Source organism: Cupressus sempervirens, chromosome 5, assembly GCF_028749045.1.
Source record: "Cupressus sempervirens isolate cs-2001-9-10 chromosome 5, ASM2874904v1, whole genome shotgun sequence".
Lineage (NCBI taxonomy): Eukaryota > Viridiplantae > Streptophyta > Pinopsida > Cupressales > Cupressaceae > Cupressus > Cupressus sempervirens.
Genome location: NC_143122.1, coordinates 348,948,529 through 348,975,534, shown reverse-complemented (window position 1 = coordinate 348,975,534; position 27,006 = coordinate 348,948,529). Strand labels below are relative to the sequence as shown.

Here is a 27,006-nt window from a genome sequence, read left to right as displayed (position 1 = left end):
CCAAAAAGTGCGATTTCACTTAAGTGAATCAATTAGACATTTTCAAAATACAAGTCAAGTATGCATTTGAGTGAATATGTAAATTCACTCAAAAAGTGCAATTTACTACATTTTAAATATGGATTTGCATTGGAAATGTGGGATTTAGCATGTTTTGCTCCTTTTTAGGAGGCCAATCACACTTGTTGAGGTGTCATGTCCCCATTCTAAAATATAATATTAATAAATAATGATAAGAAAATCATATAAGTATAGAAATAAGAAATAAAAATTACATATATAATATATTATAAATAAAATAATATTTAAAACAATTAAATAATAATAAATTTAATATGAATAAATGTAATGGGCACCCTAGAAATGCCCAAGAACTGAACCAACTGCTGAAAGAGATTTTAATCTCTTTGCATAGATTTTGGAACCATATAACATGAACAAGAAGGAATTTAACATGAAGATTGAACCACTGCTGAAATAATATTAGTTCTCAAATAATAACAATGAATTCCAAAGGCCAAACCCCAAGGGAATGATGTCTAGGATGTTACAAGAGAGGATAGACGTCCTCTAATGCCAAGAACAAATCTATAATTCACACATCCAAGCTCTTATCAAATGCAATTCACAATCATCCGATGCTAAACAACGAAGCTCCCACCTCTATTTATACTTTCCCTACACTCTTCTAGAAGGAAATCAAATATTAATTAATTGCAAGTACTAGAAGCTTCCCCCTTCCAATAATGAATGCACTCTCTAGAAACTCCTCCTTTGCAATACAATAATTAATTGTGCTTCTAGAAAATTAAATTACTAGAGGCTTCCCCCTTTCCAATAATTAATACACACTCTAGAAGCTTCTCCCTTGTAATACAATAATTAATTAAATTAATTAAATATAAAGTCACCTTTTAATTTTTAATTTATTTAATGACTTTATAGGAAATTAATTTAATTTCCTCTTATGCTCCACTTAGCCTTTGGAGAACGTGAAGGCTAAGAACTCCACTTAGTTGCTAAAAAGATGGGGACATTACAATAAATAAATAAATAAAATTAAATAGAAGAGAATATTGTAGAAAGTATGTTATCTTTCTAAATAAGATTTAATAATAAATGATAATAAATACAAAATAGATAAATAAATAAATAATATAATATAAGTTAACTAAATCTAATAAAAAGGCAAGAGATGTAATAGAAATACGCGATTCTATAAAATTAAGGTATAATTGGGAGGAGAGTTCATTTTAAAGAGTAAGGAAGAAGAGATGAGTTAAGTAAGGATTATTAGAAGAGGAATGAGAAGAAAGCAAGTGACTTTTTCAGATATTTTCAATGACGAAAGGATTTGACTCTTTGAAAGGGTTGTGATTATGAATGATTATGACTCTTCAAAAATATTTTATCTATGAAGAGTCATGACTTTTCAAAAGGATTCTGATAATGAAAGGTTGTGACTTTTTGATAGTATTGTGATTATGAAGTGTTGCGACTTTTTGATAGTATTGTGATTATGAATAGTTGTGACTTTTCAAAGGATTTTGGTTATGAAGTTTTATGACTTTTCCAAAGTTATGTGATTATGAAGGGTTGTGGCTTTTCAAAAGGATTGTGATTATGAAGCTTTGCAACTCTTTGGAAAGGACATGGATGATAAATAAAATATGGGAGGATTAAAAAACAATTATACTTAACAGAGTTGAACTACAAAACTGTCAGAGTAGAGAAAGTAAAGAAACTAAACTAATATATATATTGAATGTTGGGAACTGAAGTAATATATATTCTATGAAGGATTATAAAATAAAAAACTAGAGGGAACAAGAGGTGTGTTCATTTGATATGTTTATTTCATAAATAAATATGAATCATTTGGTTGTTAAAATTATGAAGATCAAGGATTGAGATGAGATCTTTATGGTTCTCATAGAGATCAAGTAAGAAAACTCAAAGATTTGAGGGCATTCTTGATTAAATGTCGGGATTCCAAATTGAAACCCAGAGAGAGATTTGTAGACAATCTCCTAGAGACAATATATATTGTAGTGGTTAATCATATGCATATTTTAGAGACAAGAAGCTTGGTTAGAGGTGGGATCTCTACCAAGTATGTATTGTTAATGAGTTCACTCACTAATAGAGATCCTCGAGGCAAATCTGACGGTTTCCTAACGGAGAGTTACTCTAATTATAGGGTTAGGCAAATCTGAGTAGAGCCTCCTTCAAAGGATTAGGCGGGCTTAGTATGGGAATTAGTACTTAGATGATTTAATAATATTCATCTTGTTAATTTCTAATAATTGTTTTATACTCATATATGTTTATGTTGTCTTTTCCATCTACTAACATTTGTTACAGGTTTTAAGCATCAAACACTCAAGATGGGAGAAGGGACATTACATGAGGCCAACTGCATATTACATCTTACATTTCTTCAATATGCAATGTGTATTTAACTTGGAAAACCACATTTGGCTTGTAAAAACAACTAGTTTTCCTGAAAACTACTTGGCTGGGCATTTCACTTGCATGGTTTTTAAATATGCATTTCATTCCCAAAATCACGATCTGTCTATTGACGTGAAATGCATGTGTAATCACACCCAAAAAGTGCGATTGACTTCACACGTTTGTTTTTCATGTTAAATGGCAATATGTACATGCATGCCAAATGTGCAATCTACACTTGATTTGCAAGACATCAATGTGTAAATGCTCTCCAAAACTGCAATTTTCACTTAGGTGTCCAAATGCAACATGTAAAGCAACTTGAAAAGTGCGATCTGCACTTGGGTTGGCATTAACACATTCATTAAAATATGCAAATAGGCTGGAAAAGTGCGATCTGCACTTCACCTTTCATTTCCAATGTGCAAATGCTATCAAAAACCCCAATTTGTACTTGGGCGTTTTTCCTCAAACATATAAAGGAGCTGGAAAACCACAATTTGCATTTAAGACTCAAATGCGATGTGTAATGAGAGATGAAAAGTGCGATCTGCACTTGAAGACATCATTTGCATATTCTTTAAATGTGTTAAAGAGCTGGAAAAGTGCGATTTTAGGGTCAAAAATGGAAAACATTTGAAAGCTTTGAATGCTATGTGTAAATGCATTTGAAAAACCCGATTTGTAGAAGAGAGTTTCATTCCAACTTCTTCTTTGCTCCAAGATTTTCTCTTTGCTCTCCAAGTAAGTGTAAATCTTTGGTTTTGTGTGCATTTTTTGTCCTTGTTGCTTATTTGATGCATCCTTTTGCTCTTTTCTTTCCATTTAATTAGTTGCAGCCCTAGATTTTTGTTCTGAAACACAAATAAATGTAAAACTCCCATTTTTTGTAATGCAAAAATGTTCTTCCTCTAAAAAATGAAATTACTTGCAAGATTGATGTGTTTGGAAGTCATCGTTTTGTGTCAAAGCAAGAGGTATGTTTTTCTTTTCTTTTCTTTGTTTTGTAAATACTTTGTTTGCTTGTTTTTGGTTTGTTTATGAAGAAAATGATGAAATTTCTCTCAAAGAATGCAAGTATCCACTCACATTTCCTACCTTCATATACATTCCCAAATTTGCCCAACTCCACATTTCCCAAATATTTAATCGGATTTTTAAAATCCAATTACATATTTATGTAAGTTTATAATATTGAGTTTTTACCACATGGAAATGCATTCTTAAAACCCGATTCAAAAGGACTCTCATTTTTTAACACAAAGCCTCCTATCCATATACTCTAAAGCCACATCTACTTGCATTCTTACTTTTTCAAGCCAAGTGGACATATTTTGCCCATATACAATCTACTTTGAAAAACCTGATTTTGTTCATTTTTGCCCAAAAAAGGAGCTGTCCATATCATTTCCAGCCTATCTAAGAGTTCATAAAGTATCTAAATCATACTTAGAACACTTATCCTCCATAGATCTATCATTGTTTTTCAAATCCCAAAAGCCCTCATAGATCCAGTCCCATGGGAAGATGTTTTCACCCTTTGGAATTTTCATGTTACAGCAAATTCTCGAAGTCACAGTATGTCCAAGGAATCCTCACCTTCAAAAGGAAAGGGAAAAAATGAAATATTAGTATGACAAAGAATTGGTGCATAGTACTACATCTCAAGTTTCATCTTCATATGATGGAACTAGAGATACAGAGATTGGTCATGTAGATATGGAAGATTTTCTATAAAGAATTGAGACATCTTGTCAAGAGGATATGCTACAAATCAAGCGAAGCAACATTCACTTGGTCTCCACTTTCCCAATGACAACCCTGAAACCTAAGTTTGTATAGCAATGCGCCAAGCATTTTGACACAAAAACAAAATCTGTCAAGGATACTGATGGGAAAGCCATCCTTAGTTTACAGATATTATAGAGAAAGTCTTCAAAGTGCCAGAAACTTCAGAGTGTGTAAACTTGACAAAGGAGAATTCTTAGCAAATGTGAAATGAGAACAAACTTGACTACATCAAGTTTTCCAATTAGAATTGGTTGATCAATAAGAGAATTGATTTCTAAAGATGGCCAAAGGTGATGCATAGGACTGATTTTTTACTTTTCTAAGTCAAATTTGTGGCCTTAAGGGGTCCAATCATTTTGAACCATGGATGTACAAGTTCATCTACCAGATTCTAGAAAGAAAAGAACACATCTATTGGGGAGATCTCATAAGCACAACAATATGTAAACAATTGATTCAAGTGAAGAGCTCTCTCTCTCTCTCTCTCTCTCTATTCATTCCTACCTTGTCTACATTGCTGCAACTATGGAAACTGCAGACTCTCTACCAAGGGGACAGGGCCTTAGTTCCAATTTGGAACTATTATGAACAACTTATTCTTACTCAAAGCATATACCATTATAGAAGGGTACAAGATGCCTTCTATCGACATTTCAAATGTCACTTTGATAAAGAGTTGGCAAAAAAAAAAGAGTATTTGATGAGGCATGGAAGGTGAATTAGTATGGGTGTTTATTTCTACTGTTCCCAACTCTCACATACATGAGGGTTGGATGCTTTGAAGATGAATCTTATACCCTAGCAAGGTATCCTACCAATAGGATTATCCTTATGGAATTGGCTGGGCAACTCATGATCATGCAAGCTTACCAAGGTACTCAGCACATGCCAGGATTTGGGATTTCCACTTCAAATCCTTTGCAAATTGGCAAGTATGCAATCATTGCGGTGCCTAAAGCAAAGTGTATGGAGAATGAACTTCAGCTGATCACATTAAAGAAATTTAAATCCCAAGAAAATTTTGATTATAGAGGCATGAACTCCAAGATGAAGAGAACATTCACCCATGTTCATCGCATGGAGGATGTCTAGATTGATCTTCGGAGTGTAATAGAAGTGATCAAAATGGATCACAATTGGCTCTCATTACAGTAGATCATAGATCTACACTTAGGGCTCGCTTGGTTCGTTGATATCAACAGGAATTAGAATTGCGAATTCTAAAAAAACTGTAATCCACTGTTTGGGTCGACGAAATGAGAATTGGAATACGAAAAAATTAGAATTCTATATCCTCATTTATCCCTCAATTCGAGGATTCGGTCTTCCTTCCAAATAGTTGGTATTGCTCAAATACCCATTTTAATTCCAATTTTGGAAAAACAAGCATTCCAAATTAATGAAAAAGAATCCCCAATCGCGCATTATGACTGCATCTGCAACTTCACCATATCGTTTGAAGTGTTCCCGTAGGGTGTCTTCTGTCGTCTCCCATGATATCCCGCCTATGAACAGTTTTCCTTGGTCCGAGTCCATTCCAGGGGTCCGAACCCCAAGCCTCCCTTTGAAATTACGGAGAAATATATAAATACAGTACAACTAGGGTTATTCAAAAACCCCATCACAATTGTGATTTGAACTTGTGACCTCGACAAACTTTCAAATATTTGATTAATGAATCTGGGAGCAGAGAAAAAGGGGGAAAAGGACACATTAAATTGGATTGCATTGAAAATTTCTTACATTATCAAGGAAGCTGTTGGGTTTCGATGAAGACATCAGAGGCTTTGAAAGTTTTCTCATCATTGCGTTCTGAGATTGCTCTTGAATGGATTTGAATGGTTCCATAACATTATGTTTTGATTCCTACTCTTCACTAATTCTGCTTCCTGCTCTTCACTAATTCTGCAGCAATAGCGAAATTAGGGCCCATTTTTTTAACCAAACAGGTGTGGAATTACAAATTCTGAATATCAAATGTTTTTTGGTTTGAACCAAACAGTCTCAAAATAAAATCCGGAAACCATAATCTGGACTTCAAGTTCCAGAATCCCAAATCAAAGATTTGGAATGCTAATTCTCAAATCATATTCCTCCAACCAAACAGGCCCTTAGTCCCTATTCCAAAAGGGGTTGAGGATGATGATATGATTTTGGATCCAAAATACCATAATAGTTAGATCGAGAAGTCCACTCCTGCTTCTATCCAATGGCAACAGAAAGGGTCAAAACGGAAAATCAAACAGGTAAAAGGTATTTTTCAGGCATCTCATTCTTCTCCGAAGCTCAGGCTTTAGATGAAGAAGTGGTCATTCTTTCACCTCCACAATGGCCAAAAGCCAAAGAATAATCTATCCTAGACAAGCCTTTCTTGTCTACATTGGACACTAATGTGGATTCTTTTTCTACAATTATTGTACTCACCATTCCCATCTGATAAGTGAACGTTTCAGCAATACCTATCTCTTCTGCGGCTCCTCCTGGCCTCATAGTAGAACAATGCGAGCATTTGGAAAATGTTTTTGAGACCTCTACTTTTCCTACTCTCATAGAAGGTCAAGTTTCCCAACTTGATACTTCAGCCACCAGGTTCGAATTGTTCATAATAGAGTCATCTCAGCAAACACTCATGATACCAGTTGTGCAGATAGAAACATGCATCACGACAACATAAATACAACCAGGATCAATGTTAGCAATAACAACAATCCCAGTGTCCACTGAGGAAGATCTCAGTTTACCAACATGGCTAAAAAGTGTTACTATTAAGAGGAGGAAGTTAGAACTCCCACCAAATAATCTTTATCCTAAGAAGAATAAATCAAAGCTTTCATACACAACCAAGACTGTCTCACAAATCCTTGTTGATTTTTAGAAAGTTACATATGTTGAGATCACAAAATCCTTGGTCGACAAACCTCTTGAAGAACTTAGTGCTTGTAATATTCTAAGGTTCAAAGTTTAGAGTAAGATGCTGACTGTATGGCTGTGGGGAATTTCGTCAAATAGTTCTGAGGTAAGCTTAGTGTGTTTAATATCACTATGAATGAGTATAAACTTTGCCCCAAAAACTTGTCATGCATTCAAATACTTTACCATCAGGAATTGTATAAATGTTTCTTGTTTGTATTCACCAAATGAATGAAGAAATATTATTCACCCCGCCCAGATTTCTAACAAATAATAATCTAGTCAATATTAAATGTCTCAGTCTGCTACTAAGGTAGAGATGGAATCTCTCAGATTAATGCATAGAATACACAGTTAACAACAGTAAGAAATTCTGTAATGGAACTAGAAAAGTACAGACCCATATTTTCTTAATGCCGAGTTGGAGTTGAGTTTCGAAATCTCAGTGGAGTTGACTAGCACTCGCGAATGACAAGGATAGATTGCTGATTTCCAGGCCTAGTCTTTATTGGGAGGTCTTTGCAATGCATGTTGGGTAATAATGCCTCCACCTCGAACGGTTTCTTCCTCACAACTCTAACACTTGACCCGTATCTGCTATGTGTTATCTAGACGTGAATGCTTATTGTTAATGGCACACAAAAATCTCAGCCTCCTTGTTCGAAGACCACTCACTAACGTGGAAGATAAGCACATGTTTTTCCCAACTAGTGCGACACACTTCAGTTGTCCATGGCCCGCGATTTTCCTACCTGTGCCTAGAAGTATTTGGCTGAGCTCAACCCATGGGGTGCCCTTCAAAGCATTTACAATATACAGCGACCAACGCTTGCTATTGCATAAACTATTTGTACTACCACTTCTCGTGATCTGAAACTCGTTCTGAAACCATTGGCTACCTTGTAAAAACGTAGCTATGAAAATAAAACCAAAACTTTGAGTTTGCTAGTTATTCAAAGCTCATACCTTCCTCAACTTCGATTTCCTGAACTTTTGTGCTGATTTTCTGCCCAAACTTGTATTGCACTGAATGTAGGAAGATTGGGGTGACGTCCAACTTCCTTTGAACTCAAAAACTTGAGGGCTTTCATCCTCCAGTTTCAGGCCAGTCACATTTAAGCAACCAGAACTCACAATATAACTTTTCATAAATTCTTGTGTGTTCTCTAATCCCAATGCAAGCTCTCATTTATAACCTCGAAGTGAGGAAAAACACAAGGAGCAAGGAATGTGGGATTAAAACTTCATTTTCGTCTTGTAGTCACTTAAAGCCACTTTATAAAGTAAATAGCTTTATAACATAAAAATGACTTGATTCCACACACTTTAATAAAGTTATGAAGTAAATAAAATTAAACTTCCATTGTGATTGGTAGGCATCCTATTAGATAATGGCGTTAATCTATCCGGATGTGGAGATAGATTAAACTGGCACCCAAAATACTAGTGCTGAGAAGGGGACATGACAGTGCTTAAGATTACAAGTTCACTAAAATTGAACTTGGAAAACAATCGCGGTTAGGATGTCAGAAGGATGTGCAAGATACAATGATGAACTTTGGGAAAAAGAAAGAATCAGCTTAAGTTGGAGGATACTCGTCACCATGAGATTATTTGTTAGCACTCTTCACAATCCATAGGATTCCCAAGTATTTGGTAACCCTTTAAGGATAATTAGGATAATTCCACATCATCTACATTATTTCCAATGGTTGAAAGTTGATCTTTCAATTCTAAAATTCTCGTAAAATAAGATGTAATTGATTCTCCTTTATTCATCTTGATATGCAGAAGTTACTATTTTAAGGTGAGCCATCTGCTCATATTATTGATCTCATATGTATTTTGAATAGTCATGAACATATCATAAGCAAATTGTTAATTTTGATATAGTTGGAAGGATATGATCCTTAACAACATTGATAATAATTTTCACGACCTTATTGTTATGTCTTTTCCATATTGTTTTATCTAGATCATTATCAAGCATCGATTTATTTTCTTCTACATATTGATTTAGTTCAAGTTCTGTTAGGACGATCATGACTCGTATTCTCCATGATATGAAGCTTGATGCTCCTTCAAGTCTCATTCTCAACAGGTGAATAGAAGAGCTGAAGCAACAAAGGGTTGGTTTGAGAAAATTGTCACAGAGGGAGTTCAAGCCATAAGGGATGCGCACAAAGTCCTTGGACACCATAGAGGTATTGTCTCCAAGCTCAAAGATACACACTCCTTCAACTAAAAACTAAAAACCTTGGATGAACACTTGAACATCTGGAACAAATGTCAGAAGCAGACTTGGATGTTTTGACCACATATGGAATCATCCCATCCCGAGACACGTTTTATGAATATCAGGGGTTCATGGTCAACAAAGTACTGGTAATAGAAGGGCTAGTGACAGAGGTGCAAGAAGCCCTTAGAAGCTACAATGTTGTTGAAACTGACATAGTAGATAACCTTGATAAGATCGGATGTAAAAAAGTTCACTGATGATAACCTGTTGGCAGAGGAAACCCTAACCTCATAATTAATTGATAGAATCAACGCAAAAATTTGAAGCGGATGATTTTTGGGTCCATGTTATGAATAAATTTTCAACCTATAAATTTTCAGCAAAGCACCTGTGGCAATTTATCGAAGAGTTATCAAGCCGTCAAGAAATGAAATGCCATAGTTATCAAGGTGATTGCAGTGACACAGAACATAGGAACTCCTGACACTTAAGTCATCCGTGATTGTGTCACCAAATACAAAAGCTTAGTTGATAATCTGTAAGATCGATTCAGAAAATTTCAGCATTTTCTTCAATTTTTTGTAGTTCATATGACATGTTGGGTGTAATTGACTTGCATGCAATTGAATTACATGTACCTTTAGTCATCTAATTGAATAAGTCTTATTTCCTTTTTGACTTAGTCAAGGTGGTTGAGTTTCTCCCACCTTTTCCTCCTCTTTTCTACTACTCATTTGCCTATATAAGAGAGTGCCTTCCATTGTAAATATCATCTATTTATATGCAAGAAAACTCTGCACAAGTTGTGTAATTATAAGTATGATTTATTTGTGCAAGTTTCAAAGAGAAGTGAATAAAAGAAGCAACTTGTTTCGAAGTTGTGTCTGCGAACGATCGCGGTAGTGCAAATTGTAAGCTACGTCTATAATTTGTGTTACTTTCTTGAATTCATGCATTCTTGTCTATCTTCAAAGCATTCATAGAATAGGTACTTTTAGTTTGTATACTGTGATAACTTAGGAATTACATTTAGAAATCATTGCTTGTGGAAGTTTGTGTGCGTCATTGGTGGTAGCTCATCTTTGAAGGATTGCATAGGAGTCTGTGAGCACCATGTTCGACCTTATATCTTAGGAAATAGACATAAATCTAAGCTATTATGCTTACAATCAATCTGTGAGTTGATTAGAGTTTATTGGTATCACTGTTCCAATTTGGGATAGAAGTGTAGTTAGAGATTGATTGTGCTCATTATGCTTTTTGAGTAGTTGGATTCTTTCCTAAACAAAGAGGAAATAATATTCGTAACTTCCTTTCAGTTTCTCTCAACTTTTTGCTTAACTTGAGTTGATCCAAGTAACAGTGAGAGGGGGGAGCCTTTCCTTTAATGTAGGAGAGACTTTGTCTCACTAGTTGTGGCTAGAACCCTTGTTTTGTAGCAAGAGTTCTCAAAACTTTCAGTTGCAAAATATCCACCCAACAAAGTTCATTGTCCTAATTGACCCTGTAATGAACCTTGCTAGTTCACCATGAATCTATGTTGTAGAATTCATTTTTTTTTGTATTTTGGAAGTTCATATTTTTTTGTGTTTTCAAATATTTGTTTTCTTTTTTGTTTATTTAGAGATTGATAGAAGACAATGCATAGAAATGGGAAACTCACACTAGCTTTATTTGCAATGTGAATAATTACAATGATATGCAATAAAATGCAATGCACACACATTTTTAATTTTTAACACAAGAACTATATACAACAGATGCAAATGCTGGTCTCCAGCTGAGATTTAAACACATAAATTCCAGCAGCACTGGCCTTGAATTTACAAATGCAGCGATGTAAATGCAATCACTGCTGCCTTAAAACTGATCGCAGCCCTTCTAGAAACCCATGCTAATACCTCTGACATCCTCAAAGCTCACAACTGTCCAAACACCAGTAATATTGTTGAAACTAGTGCCTAGAAATGCATGAAGATAACCAACAATAAGCAGAAGAAAAAACTAAAACAAAGAACACCAGAAATATCCTGGGAAAACCCTTCAAGAATGAAGGGAAAAAAACCCAGCCACACAATACAAAATATCTTTATTGATAATGAAATGTTCAAGTGTACAATGCTTATCGCACGATGCGAATATATAACAATAGAAGAGACTCTTCATATTCTAACCTAAGGTTTCTTGAGTTTCTCATAACTCCTATAATTAATTAAGACTCTTCGAATATTCATGCCTCAATGCATGTGAATGACACATGTCATTTACATTTATAATATTACAAATTAAACTTTAAGTGTCGTTTTCAGCTGAAGATGACAATAACGGTAATAACGTTCATATTTCCAGAGATAAAGATCTCTATTGCAGCTACTATCTTCAACAAATATAACAGAAAAAATGTGCTTCTCTAGTATGATTTGATTCAGAAAAATTAACCCAAACAGCAGCAATTGATGGCACCAATCATTAACAATTGAAAACCAATTCATAGTGTAAGAAAAGTTTGAAAGAAATTCACTATTTCTTCAGCACAAACCCTCAAACTCCAAATTCACCACAAAATGCACACAAAAGATATCCAAGAATGATTTCATTTGCGACAAGCCATTGCCTTTATAATAATAAAACAAATCTTCCTTATCACCCTAACAATTAGCTTCATGAAAATTCTTTACGCTTAAAATGCCACTTGCTGTATACTTAGGCACATATTTGAACAAAATAATTTATTAACTCCCTTTGGCTCCAAAAACGACCTTTTCATCAATATCATGATATTCTAACACACAAGGTCATTGTTTCTTGTGCCCAAAATCTAAAACTTTTCAACCCAATTCCAATGAGCTATGACACTAAGGTGGTCAATATGCAATACCAACAAAAATAACAACCTTAGCATATTTAATTAAATAATAATCATAATTCACCCGTCTTGCAAAAATGATTGAAGAAGAATTAGAATCAAAATCTGATAGCACATGAGTGATCTTGGTGAACAAGACAATGAATGAACCCGACGGGGTGATTTACTAAAAATAGGCACTGCCTCCAATATTCTTGGAATCCAAACCATAGTCTATGTATAAAAACTAAGAGTGTCATTCGACTCTTCTAACTCATCTGTGCTCATCCGAATCATCGATTGACTTACTACAAATAGTAAATCCCACCGAACGGAGCCATAACTCTCAACATGGTCCTCTAATCACCAGTATTAGTCTTCAAGGACCCAATAATAGGCTAAATCCATCCACTATCATGGTCATGCTTAAAAGGGGACATTATAGGCCCTTACGAGTTTTTAATTTGTGAGGCCATGACTTCTTCCCAGGGATCTCATCTTTACCCAAATAAGAATTTAGGGCCATTTGTTTTCAGGGAACTCTATAAACCCATAAATAAAAGCTTCAAGAATTTTTAGTATCATTTAATAAGAATAATGACTAGACCAATTTTCCTCCAAAAAGGAAAATGCATGCTAGCTGAAGATGGAAACTCCACAGAAGATTTAATTTTCAATGAATGAATTGGAGCAAAGCATTTGTATGCTAAAAAAATGTACATGAGGCATCCGCATAACCCTAATTGAAGAAAAGAATGCACACAAAAAATCAGTTCTCAAGGCCTTATTCTATTTGCTTTAAAAGCCACTATATGGAAGCCAAGCGCAAGGATGTGAGCTATTATTTAGATTTACTAGATTTGGCTTGAGTATCAAACTATTTTATCTTATTTGGAAAACTGACTGGTTTTAGACATTTTTTGATGTGCTTCATCAGGTTTGAATTATCCTCCTGGGCCTGTTCTGGTTTTCAAGTTTCTCTTCTACCTTAATGCTGCACTTAGTTGCTTGCCCTAAAGAAAATCTTAAAGCTCCTGCATTAGAGATATTATTAAATTAGTTTTCAGGCTAGCCTCACAGAGTGTCTGAAATTCTTTCTAGTTATTATTAAATTAGGTTTCAGGCTAGCCTCACAGAGTACCCGAAGTTCTTTTTTTCCCAACTTTTATTCGGTCTTACCAGATCATAGTGGGCACTCTTGCTACTCAGATAATAGTTACAGGAAAGAGAATAAATAGTGATGACTAGTTCATGCATTAATTGCTGAATCATGAGCGAATTGAAATATGCAGAGATCACTTTATTATTTGTAAGTCTGAGTGAGTTCTGAACCATACTTCTGGCTTTGATGTCTGTTAACATGTTTCTGCCATTGCCCATTTGCTCATATCTTCGTATAAATGATGGTTCAATGGAGGAAGAATGCTAGTTTTGAGATTATTTAAATACATTCTTTATATGATGAAGAAAATGAAATGTTTATCGAAATTTTGTTCCATATACTAAATGTAAAAAATGTTAAATGCTACACTTCGCGTGACTAATGGGTAGAGTTGCCATAATAAGCAGAGCTGACAAAGAGGCCTAAAGTCTTTCCTTGCCAAATTTTATTCCTTTTTATAAGACTTATGAATAGTGTGCATTAACACTTTCTTTGTAGCTTCCTTCTGTTCAGTAGGTCTTGCTGCTGAGATAATAAGTAGGTATGACTAGTTCATTCATCAATTGATTAATGATTTGATGTGGGAAGTGTAAATTTTAGTAGATCTTGGTTTGGACTTATCAAATTGTTTCAGTCTGTTTTCTATGTTATAGCAGACTGGTGTCTTCCTTCTATAATGTCAGACTCTTTATATTCTATATTCTTATTGTGATAATATCCTATTCTTATCTGAGATCAGACTGCCACTTTATTAATATGATTTTCAGATATGAGATAGGAGTTAATATATATACGTATTTGAAGCACAACCAAGTAGGGGCATGACCCTACGTGGTCATGCCTCAATAGACTAGCACCGGTTCGTAAAGATTGGTTAGCCGAAAACAAAAACCATATATGCCACGATGTGGGAGACCCGATAACAATGCAAAACATAATATTAATCACAGGATGTCACTCAATAATCCAAGCGGTGTGACAGAGATGGAACCCATTCGATGGCAACAGTTTTAATGCCTATCGTCATCATAATATGAGGTTAATCGGCAGTGGACAATTCTATGAAGTAATCGATATATCCGGATGTTATGATAATGTATTTACGATGGAGATACTGCAATATTAAATTGGCAGTAATTATATTATACACACACACACAAATATCAATTACTAACTACTGAGCATATGTTTCAATACTTAAATGCTAACATTCTTAACACTTTTAGCAATGAGGGATTAAAACTTCTTCATACAATTAAGTATGACTCAATTATATTTGATAGAATACGGTATCTGGCAACATCTGGTCTAAAGAACCATAATAGCTGATTTTCATGGTGTCCGGCAAAATCCGGCCTAATAACCATGATGGATATCAATGTGTTTGACAGAATCTGGCCTAATAACAATGACACCAATAATTTTCATGATGTCCGGCAAGATCCAACCTAATAATCATGATGGATATCAATGTGTCCGGCAGAATCCGGCCTAATAAAAAAGACACCAATAATTTTCATGATGTCCGACAAGATTCAGCCTAATAATCATGATGGATATCAATGTGTACGGCAAAATCCGGCTTAATAACAATGACACTAATAACCTTCAATACTTTTGGTATTAAAAGGTTGGTCATCTATTGATAAGACTGTTACCTTACAATAGAGACCTTTAAACACATATCAAAGATCGTCACCTCCCATTTAATAAGTTTGCAAACAATATAAATTAATATAATATTCATGAATAAATTTACAAAAAACTGTAATTACATATTTGTCATGCCAAGTTTAGATCTAAAATACTCTATTTTCACTCTTGCAAGAGGTTTAGTGAAAATGTCAGCATTTTGATCATTTGTGTTAACGTAGATCAGCTTGATCACATTCTTGTCAACCATGTCTCTGATATAGTGGTAAGGAGTCTCAATGTACTTTGATCGATTGTGGAACACTGGATTGTCCAAGACCATTAGTACCACTACTGGATTGTACTTTGACCAATAGTGCCACTTAGATATCTCGAAACATGTTTAACAACCATTAGGTGTATTTTCTTAAGTTAACACATAAAGTGACTTAGTACATTTGTGGAATAACATATATTAGGCCTAGTGTTTACCAAAAACATGAGAGATCCAATAATTTGTCTATAGAGGGTAGGATCAATAGATTCTCAATGTGTTGCTTCCTCTTTTAGCTTGTGTAAATTAGTTTCCATTGGAATTTCAAGTGGCTTGCTGTCCATCATCTCAAATATATTCAGAATATCCTGAGTATATTTTCCTTGATTTAAGAATATGTAATCTTCCTTTTAACATACTTCTAGACCCAAAAAATAATTTAGTAAACCTAGATCTTTCATGTCAAATTCAGCAGCAAGATCTTGTTTGCATTTAGCAATAAGATAATCTTCACCTATAATCAAGAGATCATCAACATAAAGAACTAATATGATCATATCTCCATTAGAAATTTTACAATAGATATTAGGATCAACTTCATTTTTAGAGTATCCTGCTTTGATGAGATAGTTGTCAATTCTTTCATACCAAGCTCGAGGTGCTTGTTTAAGGCCATACAATGCTTTCTTTAGTTTACATACATAAAAGTTTTCATTTTTTATCACAAAACTTTCAGTCTATTCAATATAAACTTCTTCATTTATGACTCCATTTAAGAATGCAGTTTTCACATCCATTTGATGCACCTTCCATCCTTTTGCTACTACTAATGCAAGAATTGCCTTGACTGAAGTGAAACAAGCAATTGGGGCAAAAGTTTCTTCATAATCAATACTTTCCTTCTGTTAAAACCCTCAAGCAACAAACCTTGCTTTATGTTTCTCAATGCTCCCATTTGCTACATATTTGATTTTATAGAGCCATTTAGAAGAGACAACATATTTGACTTTAGGTCTGGGTACAATATCCTAGACATCATTTTGTAGTACTGATTGATATTCTTCAACCATAGCATCTTTCTACGCATGACAAGTTAGGGCTTCTTCAACAGATGAAGGTTCAGATTTAGTGAGCTCAGTTACTACTGCAGTATAATATGATTTATTTTTGGTTTTCTTGACTTCCTTAGTAATTTCGTCTGGTTCAATATCATTTTCTTCAAGCATTTTTCTTGCCCACAAAGGTCTCTTTTTGATATTTGAGATGTTTCTATTTTCTGCATCTTGTATTGATCTAGTTTCTTCTAATATATTCTCCCTCTAAGTTTTAGATTGTGGACTTTCATCTAAGTCTGTTGAGGGCTCATCGTCTATGCTTATAGATAGTTTTAAGGCGGTGTTCTCCTCGAATACAACATCTTTGCTTACTTGTACTAATCTTTGTCTAGGAACATAGATTCTGTATCCTTTTGAGTTTTCACTATACCCAACAAATATTCCTTTCTTTCCGGATGGTTCTAACTTAGTTCTTCTTTCTTTAGGTATATGTATATACACAAGACAACCAAAAATCTTAAGATGACTTAAGTCAGGTTTATTTCTTGTAAAGACTTCTTCAGATGTTGTATTTTCTAGAATAGAGTGTGGACATTTGTTTTGTATGTATACAACAGTATTTGTGGCTTTCGTCCAGAACAGAAAGTGTAGGTTTTGATCATGAAGCATATCTTTTGCTACTTCAACAATAGTTCTATTTTTTCTTTCTGCTACCCCATTATGTTGAGGATTATAAGGTATTGTATACTCCCTCTTAATCCCAACAAATTTACAGAAAGCTTTGAAATTTTTGAAGGTATATTCTCCCCCATTGTCACATCTTAGAACTAATCTTTGTCTAGGAACATAGATTCTGTATCCTTTTGAGTTTTCACTATACCCAACAAATATTCCTTTCTTTCCGGATGGTTCTAACTTAGTTCTTCTTTCTTTAGGTATATGTATATACACAAGACAACCAAAAATCTTAAGATGACTTAAGTCAGGTTTATTTCTTGTAAAGACTTCTTCAGATGTTGTATTTTCTAGAATAGAGTGTGGACATTTGTTTTGTATGTATACAACAGTATTTGTGGCTTTCGTCCAGAACAGAAAGTGTAGGTTTTGATCATGAAGCATATCTTTTGCTACTTCAACAATAGTTCTATTTTTTCTTTCTGCTACCCCATTATGTTGAGGATTATAAGGTATTGTATACTCCCTCTTAATCCCAACAAATTTACAGAAAGCTTTGAAATTTTTGAAGGTATATTCTCCCCCATTGTCACATCTTAGAGATTTAATTTTCTTTGACACTTGATTTTCCACCAATTCTTTGAATTCTTTGAATTTTGATAACACCTCATTTGATTCTTTAACTTTTAGAAAGAAAATCCAAGTCTTCCTAGAGTAATCATCAATGACGGTTATGTAATAGGAGTAACCTCCTAGAGAGTTGGAATGGGCCCACATAGATCAGAGTGAACTAGTTCCAGGATTGATTTAGACTTGTGTTCACTAGGAGGGAAAGGTTTTTTAATGGTCTTTCCTAGAGCACATCCTAGTTGGTGTAGACTTATCAAATTGTTTCGGTCTGTTTTCTATGTTATAGCAGACTGGTGTCTTCCTTCTCTAATGTCAAACTCTTTATATTCTATATTCTTATTGTGATAATATCCTATTCTTATCTGAGATCAGTATTCCACTTTAATAATATGATTTTCAGAAATGAGATAGGAGTTAATATATATACATATTCGGAGCACAACCTTTACATATATGTTTAGAATTTAGGTTTGGAATTCCATAGGTGATTTTTTCTATCTTTGGCAGTGAACTAAAACCAATATGCCCAAGTCTTCTATGCCAAATTTCATTAGATTTAGTTATTTCATGATTAAGAACTTGGTTTTGAATGTTGCATAGTTTATATAAGGTCCCATCTCTAGTCCCTATGGTGATAGCACTTTTAGACTTGAGTTTTTAGGCTAGTACACAACTTTGTCTTCGTTGAATGTAACTTGAAATCCTTCATCTGTTAATCCAAAGATTGAAATTAGATTTCTTTTTATTCTAGGTGCAAATAGAGCATCTTTCAACCTTAATGTAACTCCAGTCCTTAGTTGAATAGAGCAAGTCCTAATACCTTTGATTGGATGAGTGGAGTTGTCTCCAATAGTAACTCCTTCAGATCTATAATTTTCAAGTGTTTCAAATTTATCTTTAAATCCTATTATATGTCGGGAAGCACCACTATCTATTATCCACACACTTTCATTAGAGTTTATCTCACTTGATAAAGCAGAGTAGAATAATAGATTTTCATCTTTCTTACTTTCGGCTAAAGAGGCTAAGATTATTCCCCTTTCAAGATATTTACTAAAGATATGTCCTTGGACAGATCAGTTCTGTTGAACATATTATTCTTTTTCTTATAGTCATGTTTCTTTCCTTTAAATTTCCTCTTTTTCCCTTGATAATTTGGAGCTGAAAAAAGAGCTTGATTTTCTCCCTCTTGATTTGATACAATACCTCTGGAAATTAATCTTGACACTTCTGATGTACAATCAATCTTTAGTTGATCAAACAAAGGGATTGAAGGTCTACTGATAACTTGAATGAATGCTTCTCATGATAGTGGTAATCCTCTAAGTGCTAATATAGAGAGTTCTTGATCTTCTACTTTGTTTCCAATGGAATTTAGATGATTTTTAATTTCAGAGATCCTTCCAAAATAAGATGAGATTGTTTCTCCCTTATTCATTTTACTATTCATCAGTTGATTCTTCAAAGTAATCAATCTGCTTGAGTTGTTGATTTCAAATGCATTTTTGATTGTTGTAAATACTTCAAAGGCTTTCTTCAAATTTGATATGGAAGGAATTATGTGATCCTTTACGGAGTCTACTATGATTTTCTTGGCTTTATTGTTTCGCCTTTTCCAAGTGGTTTTTTTTGTTTCATCTTCCGGAATCGAAATATTAGATTCAATGAAGGATTCTAATTCTAGTTCTTCAAGGATCGTCGTAATCCGAAGTTGACATGTTTACAACACCTTCAAGTCTGTCTTCTACTCTTACGTTATTTGACATGTTTGGTTTTGATAGTCTCTCCACCAAGTAGGCTCTGATACCATGTAAATTTTAGTAGATCATAGTTGGTGTAGACTTATCAAATTGTTTCAATCTGTTTTTTGTGTTATAGCAGACTGGTGTCTTCCTTCTATAATGTCAGATTCTTTATATTCTATATTCGTGATAATATCCTATTGTTATCTGAGATCCGTATGCCTCTTTATTAATATAATTTTTAGACATGAGATAGGAGTTAATATATATACATATTTGAAGCACAACCAAGTAGGGGCATGACCCTACGTGGTCATGCCTCAATAGACTAGCACCGGTTCGTGAAGATTAGTTAGCCGAAAACAAAAACCATATATGCCATGATATCGGAGACTTGATAGCAATGCAAAACGTAATATTAATCACGGGATGTCACCTGATAATCCAAGCGGTGTGACATAGATGGAACCCATTCGATGGTAACAGTTTTAATGCCTATCGTCATTATAATATGAGGTTAATCGGCAGTAGACAATTCTTTGAAGTAATCGATACATCTAGATGTTATGATAATGTATTTATGATGGAGATATTGCAATATTAAATTGACAATATATATATATATATATATATATATATATATATATATCAATTACTAACTACTGAGCATATGTTTTAATCATTTGAAATTTGTAAATTAGGGTCAATACTGAACAATAATTCCATATTGTGACAAACCAACCTGTAGTATTTCTGGCATTGTTGTCTAGCAACATGTTTCTGCCATTGTCCACCTCATTACATGATTGTGGCCATAAGGATAACAGTTTCTAAGATCTTTGTCAAGAAACAGTTGTCAATGAGTGCAAGATTGAACCTCGAGTCTTAGGTATTTTTCTTACAAATTGTTAATGAACATATCAATCCAGGATATACTCTCATAGTGGTTGAATATGCAAGATCAATGGACATGAGAAAATATGGAAGAGAGCCACTAAAGTAGAGCTCGAAGGTCAATAATATCTCTTTGCAATTCAGTACAAGAAAAAAAACATTGCCTTGTTGCTTTTGTAGAGTTTCTGTAAATTGTATGTGATCAGACTTTAATAGCTTCTAATTTGTTTGCTGAAGATGATCTTCCTTCTAACTGAACTTGGAGAAGAGATGCCAATATCAATTGTTATTCTGAAACGTTTTGTTTTAGCAAGTATTCGAGTTTAGGCAGAATTGCTTAAAGGAGCAGATTTGATCTATTTTTGTTTGTCCTTTAACTACATTTCCATCCTATATAAATATGCAACCAAAGGGCATGTCTCTCTAAGAGACATGTCCCTATCTAGTTCGGCCATGACTAGTTTTTCCAGAATCAGCGCTCAAGGGAAAAGACATTAGTTAGTGTTTATCCTAACTAATTAAAGACAAGTTAGACTTATCTAATTTAACCCAAGGGAGGCACCGATACCTTACTAAAATGAGGCAATTGTATATATAGCCTATCGCAATAAAGACATAGATTTCTAACTCTGATCCATACGATATGTACTTTCAGATCAGCATGATTAATAAGTTACAGAATTAACACTCCCTCTTAATTTAATAATCATACTGAGAGATAACATATCTAACATCATCAAATATGATGAATAAGCATAGATTAATACTTTATATCTATCTGAATCTTCAGAGTATGTGGTGTCATGAACACATGATAATATGTCATATTACTAAACTTATGATATGACATATCTTTGGTACTAGTCATTAACATTATTGCAAAGAATACAATATACAGGATAAAATTCAGAGAACAATTAAATTCTTCATTTATCCAAGTTGTGACTCATAGGTACTGGCATTCCTATATCACAACATGATCCTGAGTTAAGATCTACCAGAACACAAGATAAGCGCCGGAGAATAATAAAATTCTCCCTTTATCCAAATTGTGACTTATAAACATAGCAATGTCTACATCACAATGTGATCTTGAACTCATCTAGATCTTATAGTAGAACTCTATTGTTTAACACATTATCTAAGAGATCGTCATCTCTCATAATGTCATTCATACAAGTGTTCATTATCTCAGAGATCGTCACCTCTAAAATAAATGATGGAGCCCATAACAGTCAATAGCCTGACAATAAAATTATTTTATTAATAATTTAAAAAATACAAATGAATTACAATTCAACCATGCCAAGTCTTTTCCTAAAGTGATCTATCTTCACTCAAGAGAGAGGTTTGGTGAGAATGTCTATTGTCTGATCTGCATTGCAAATGTATTCTAATTTTACAATATTCCTGGCTACCATATCTCTTACATAATTGTAAGGAATTTCGATATGCTTGGACTTGTCATGGAAAACTAGATTCACAGAAAGCTTGATGAAACTCTAATTATCACAATGAATAATCGTAAGATTCATGGCTTGCCCAAATAATCCCACAACTAACTTTCTAAGCCAAACTACTTCCCGACAGGCTATCGCTGCTGCAATGTATTGGGCTTCTGTGGAACTTGGTGCCACTGAAGACTATTTTCTGCATATTCATGATATCATTGCTCATCCTAAACTGAAACAACATCTTGAAGTACTTTTTCTATCCTTAACACTTCCAACTCAATTTGAGTCTCTGAATTCACGTAAATCCAAAAGTCAATTTTCTCATATTTGAGCCCAAGGTTAAGAGTGGCTTTTAAGTATCTCATAATGTGTTTGATTGCAACTAGGTGAATCTCCTTTGGCTCACACATAAATTGACTTAAGGCGTTAACAACATAGCAAATATCAGGTCTTGTATTTATCAAGTACATAAGGGACCCAATCATATGTTTGTAGAGAGTAGAATCTACGAAAGGTGATTCTGCTGCTGCTTGTTTAAGTTTATGTAGATTATTCTCCATTGGAGAAGACAGACTTGTAGTTCCACATTCCAAATCTCTTCAAAATATCTAATGTATACTTCCTTTGATTAAGTATAATATTGTCAGAATTTTGCCGTACTTCTAGTCCTAGGAAGTAATGAAGGAGTCCCAAATCTTTCATCTCGAATTCTCTGATTAGATCTTTCTTGCATTGATCTATGAGATGATCATCACCTGTTATTAGTAAATCATCAACATACAGTATCAAAATTACCATATCATCTTTATCCCTTTTATAATATAGATTTGGATCCGCTTCATTTTTGTATAATCCTAAGCAGGTGAGATACTTATCAATTCTTTCATACCAAGCCCTTGGAGCCTGTTTAAGCCCATAGAGAGCTTTCTTGAGCCTACAAACAAAAACTTTAGGATCATGAGTTTCAAATCCTTCAGGTTGCTCCAAATATACCTCTTTTGTAATCTTTCCGTTTAGGAATGATGTTTTCACATCCATCTGATGTACTTTCCATCCCTTCGATGCTGCAATAGCTAGGATTGCTCTTACAGAGGTGTGTCTGGCAACAAGAGCAAAGGTTTCTTCATAATCAATCCCTTTTTTTTGAGAGAATCCCCTGGCTACAAATTTGGCTTTATATTTTTCAATGTTGCCGTCAGCAACATGATTTATTTTAAATATCCACTTGGAAGAGAACAGATTTTCCTTCAGGTCTAGGAACAATTTCCCAAACATCATTCTTCAAGAATCATCATGATTCTGAATTTCCAAGTATCAAAGTGTTCTTTCCCATCAAACTTGTCCTCGGGTCTAATTGTGTATGTCACTAGAGATAGGAGAATGATGCTAGATATATATCAAGTTTGATTATTTAATTTGCAGAGCCTAGGTTCAACTACCAGAGCTTTGTTACCATGTAAAGTTTCTGCAAATTGTATGTGATCAGTCTTTAATAGCTTCTAATTTGTTTGCTGAAGATGATCTTCCTTCTAACTGAACTTGGAGAAGAGATGTCAATATCAATTATTATTCTGAAATGTTTTGTTTCAGCAAGTATTCGAGTTCATGCAGAATTGCCTAAAGGAGTAGACTTGATCTATTTTTGTGTATCCTTTAACTACATTCCCATCCTATCTAAATATGCAACCAAAGGGCATGTCTCTCTAAGAGACATGTCCGTATCTAAGTCAGCCATGACTAGTTTTTCCAGAATTGGCGCTCAAGGGAAAAGACATTAGTTAGTGTTTATCCTAACTAATTAAAGACAAGTTAGACTTATCTAATTTAACCCAAGGGAGACGCCGATACCTTACTAAGACAAGGCAATTGTATATATAGCCTATCACAAGAAAGGCATAGATTTCTTACTCTGATCCATACGATCTGTACTGTCAGATCAGCGTGATTAATAAGTTACAGAATTAACAGTTTCCAGTCTTTTTTTTTTACATCTGTGTCATTTATTAAAATAATTAGTTCTCAAGCACTCTCTATATTCAGGACATCCTTATTTCCTTGAATAATTAAGTCACGGGACTATTCAGTAGTTAGATGCACTTCTTACAACAAATGTACAACAATGAAAGTGACTGTATCATCCCGAATGAGTGCATGTCAAGTACACAGATCTCAAAGTGATTTTTTTAATGAAGTTTTAATTATTCACATTCTCCAAGCTAGGCTAAAAAATGCGGCTATAATGAGGCTTGGCATGTAAATTTTTTAATTTCGTTTTCCACATGCAAAGAAATCTATTTTACTACTTAGTTTGTAACAACTTTGAGAATAATTTAGAATTAACTAGATTTGGATAGATTTTAGACAGTTTCTCATTGACTTTTTTAATGGGAATTTAAAAGTGAAATGTTGTAACTTGCAACTGTTCAATTTTTGCAGCATGCTAGTTGGCCTAAATCTTTTCAGCCATGGGTTTCATCTACTGCACCAAAAAAAGGGATAGATGATGATGACAGTGATTGTGTGGAAGTTGATGGACCGAATTCTGAGGTAATTCCAATTTCATCATTTCAATTGATTTTTCCATTTTGAGGATGCTTTCATATCTGGGATTCTTCTATCATATTAGATCAATGAAGTTGTCATTGGGAATCTAAGGTTTATAAAGATTTCTACAAATGTATTTAATAGTTGTCTTGGGTGAATTATAGGTTTGATAAAAAGAATTCATCACTTGTGTGCTTAACAAATTGCAAGAATGGATTTTTTTCATAAACTTCATGGCATAAAAAGTGAGCTTGGTGTTACTGATTATAGAACAGATTACCGCTGATGTTACAACAGATTTCCAATACTCATGGCGTGGCTCTATGTATAAGACCTGTGTAAAATGAATGTTCAATAGAGTATTGAGCATCTCCCTAATACCATCTAATGCTAGTGCTCAACTGCTTGGCTAGATATCTGTTCAAGGTGTTAATAAATTTCTCCATCAAACTAATCTGGTGCCAGCACTTGACTCTTTTTATTGCCACATGCCATGTTTTAGGGGATTGATTTATTGATCATGTCTAATTATTGTCTGGTTTCGCTTACTGGAAAGATCCCCTTAATTGCAATAGTTTTACCTTGTATTGTTTACTCATGTGCATTGGTTAAAGTTTATAATGTAGTTATGATAAACTGTAATCTAGAAATCCTGGCGTGGAAAAGTTTGTTGAATATAAAGTTTTAACCATGAGCATATATGTTCTTTGGTTGTGACTTCTAGGTGCCGAGCAAGAAGGTAGCTTCTGTTGTACTTCATGAGGATGAGAGGTGAAACTCTTCCTTTTCGTCAAATAGGAAACACTGCTTTCTGATGAAAATTTGAAGTTCGATGTCAAATACAAGATGATTCCACCAATATTCTTTTACCTGTCTTTTCTGAGAAACTTTTGCCTTTTGTTGCAATACTTTGTTTAACCCTTCTCAACTACTGTCCAGAAGAATGTAACATGTAAAAATCTTAGACTATAATTATTAATTTATAGGCTTGTACATCTGGAATTTCTACTGAAAAAATCCTCAGGATTCCCTTGGCCACTTTCAAAGGATTTATTTTCTTGAAGGAGACATTGCTAGCACTATGTGTTGCCAAAGGATTTTGTATAGTTACGTCCTGAGAAACTGCAGGTCATTTGCATGAATCCTTTATTTGCCTTTTTCAACATTTTAAGGAATGCAATTTGTAATTTATTGCTTTTGATTCTAATACTATAGAAGCTTCATGGAAGGAATTCTGGAGATTGACTTTTGATCATTTCTGCTATATTTTAAGCTTCCCCTTATGTTATCCTAGCGAATTTTTAATGAATAGCTTTTAATGTGCATTAAACTAGATTATGCATATTTTATAACCATTAGTTCATAAAATGTGCAAATTAAGAAGCCATTAATTAGTCTTGGCTGGATCCTGACAAAAGAACTTATCTTGTGCGACAAGCATTAGACAAACAATATTACAAATTTCCTCGCACAAGCATAAACCTTTAATGTTTTAGTAGGACCAAGTTTGTAAAGACTAGTTAGAAAAAGCTTGGACTCAATAATTGCTTGGCTGACCTATTTTTTTAAAAGGTTAAGGCTTAGCAAAATCTTGGATGAACTTGGCAAAGTTGTCGAACATTTAAAATTATATAAACTATATTTAAATATTAAGAGAAAAAACATGTCACTGAATTTGTTGAACATACTAATGATTTCCTTCATATAAAAATCAAAATTAGATTTCAATACATACTATTGACATGAACTTCAAAAATATTCTTCAAAAACACACATCACTAAAGTTATGGACTGTATTACTGATTTCTTTCATATATACATGAAGATCAGAGTTCAATGGGTATTGGAATACGAACAGAGAAGAAAGACGACATTCAAAATTAATGATCCTTACCAAATTGAAAGACATCCATATTGGACCTTTATCATACATCCTTTATTTAATGCCCATATTAAGATTTGGCAAGTTGCCAGTTCGGACTCTATTATGGATGTGGGTTTGAAATTTGCTCAATTTTTTTGGGTTTTGGATTCATTTTGAATTTGTTTTTGATAATTGTAACTATTGATGCCAGCATCCTGAGTGTTTCTCTTGTAATGCTCCACTAGTTTGTTGTGCATGCTCTTTAATGTGTAACACTCTACAAAATCTTTGTGGCGAGTATATGAGCTGTTGGAACCTTTGGGAAGGGTGGGGAGAATTTGGAAAATGAAATTTGCAGAAGAAATCTTGCCTAGTTGCACGAGTGACTATAAATTTACAGGATGACACTCTTTTAGTTAGACTGACTGGGTGCAAACGCATTTACGTGAAGAACATATTCAAATTTTATCACGACATCAATAGGAAGTTTACTATGTCGGCACAAAGATTTCCTAGTACTCGGAGGTTGGACTTTATCATCATTTTGGAGAGATTGCAGAGTAGTTGTATTGTTGGTAAAGGAAAGGCTTTGGTTGCCTGTCCATAGTGGTGTTGGTTGAGTTCAGCAAGCATACAGAGTCATTCATTGTGGAGACAAGACACAACTTTGAGGTGAAATGCAAATGGGTTGCCTTCCTCGAGTTGTTCAGTCATACAAGGAACCGCTTGAACATCCCATGAGTCGTATACATGTTAACATATTAAAGATTGTTGGACTGCCGACATAGATTCCAATATTGTGAGTAATCTCCAACCATTGATCATTTCCAAATTGAGCTAA

The 27,006-nt window shown here is 34.1% G+C and overlaps 1 protein-coding gene across 2 annotated transcripts in view; it reads left to right on the top strand.

Moving 5' to 3' along the window:
- Positions 1–25,540, top strand: part of LOC149556147 (uncharacterized) — a 53,141-nt gene extending 27,601 nt beyond the window's left edge. The window contains exons 7-8 of one of the 2 annotated variants that reach the window (XM_089830272.1): positions 24,194–24,304; positions 25,026–25,540. In XM_089830272.1, coding sequence (XP_089686398.1) covers positions 24,194–24,304; positions 25,026–25,076 — 162 coding nt within the window. In that variant the 3' untranslated portion in view covers positions 25,077–25,540. Of the gene's footprint in view, positions 1–24,193; positions 24,305–24,465; positions 24,898–25,025 lie in introns of those variants that run through there. The other variant, XM_089830273.1, reaches the window with a different exon arrangement.
- Positions 25,541–27,006: the final 1,466 nt, after the last annotated feature.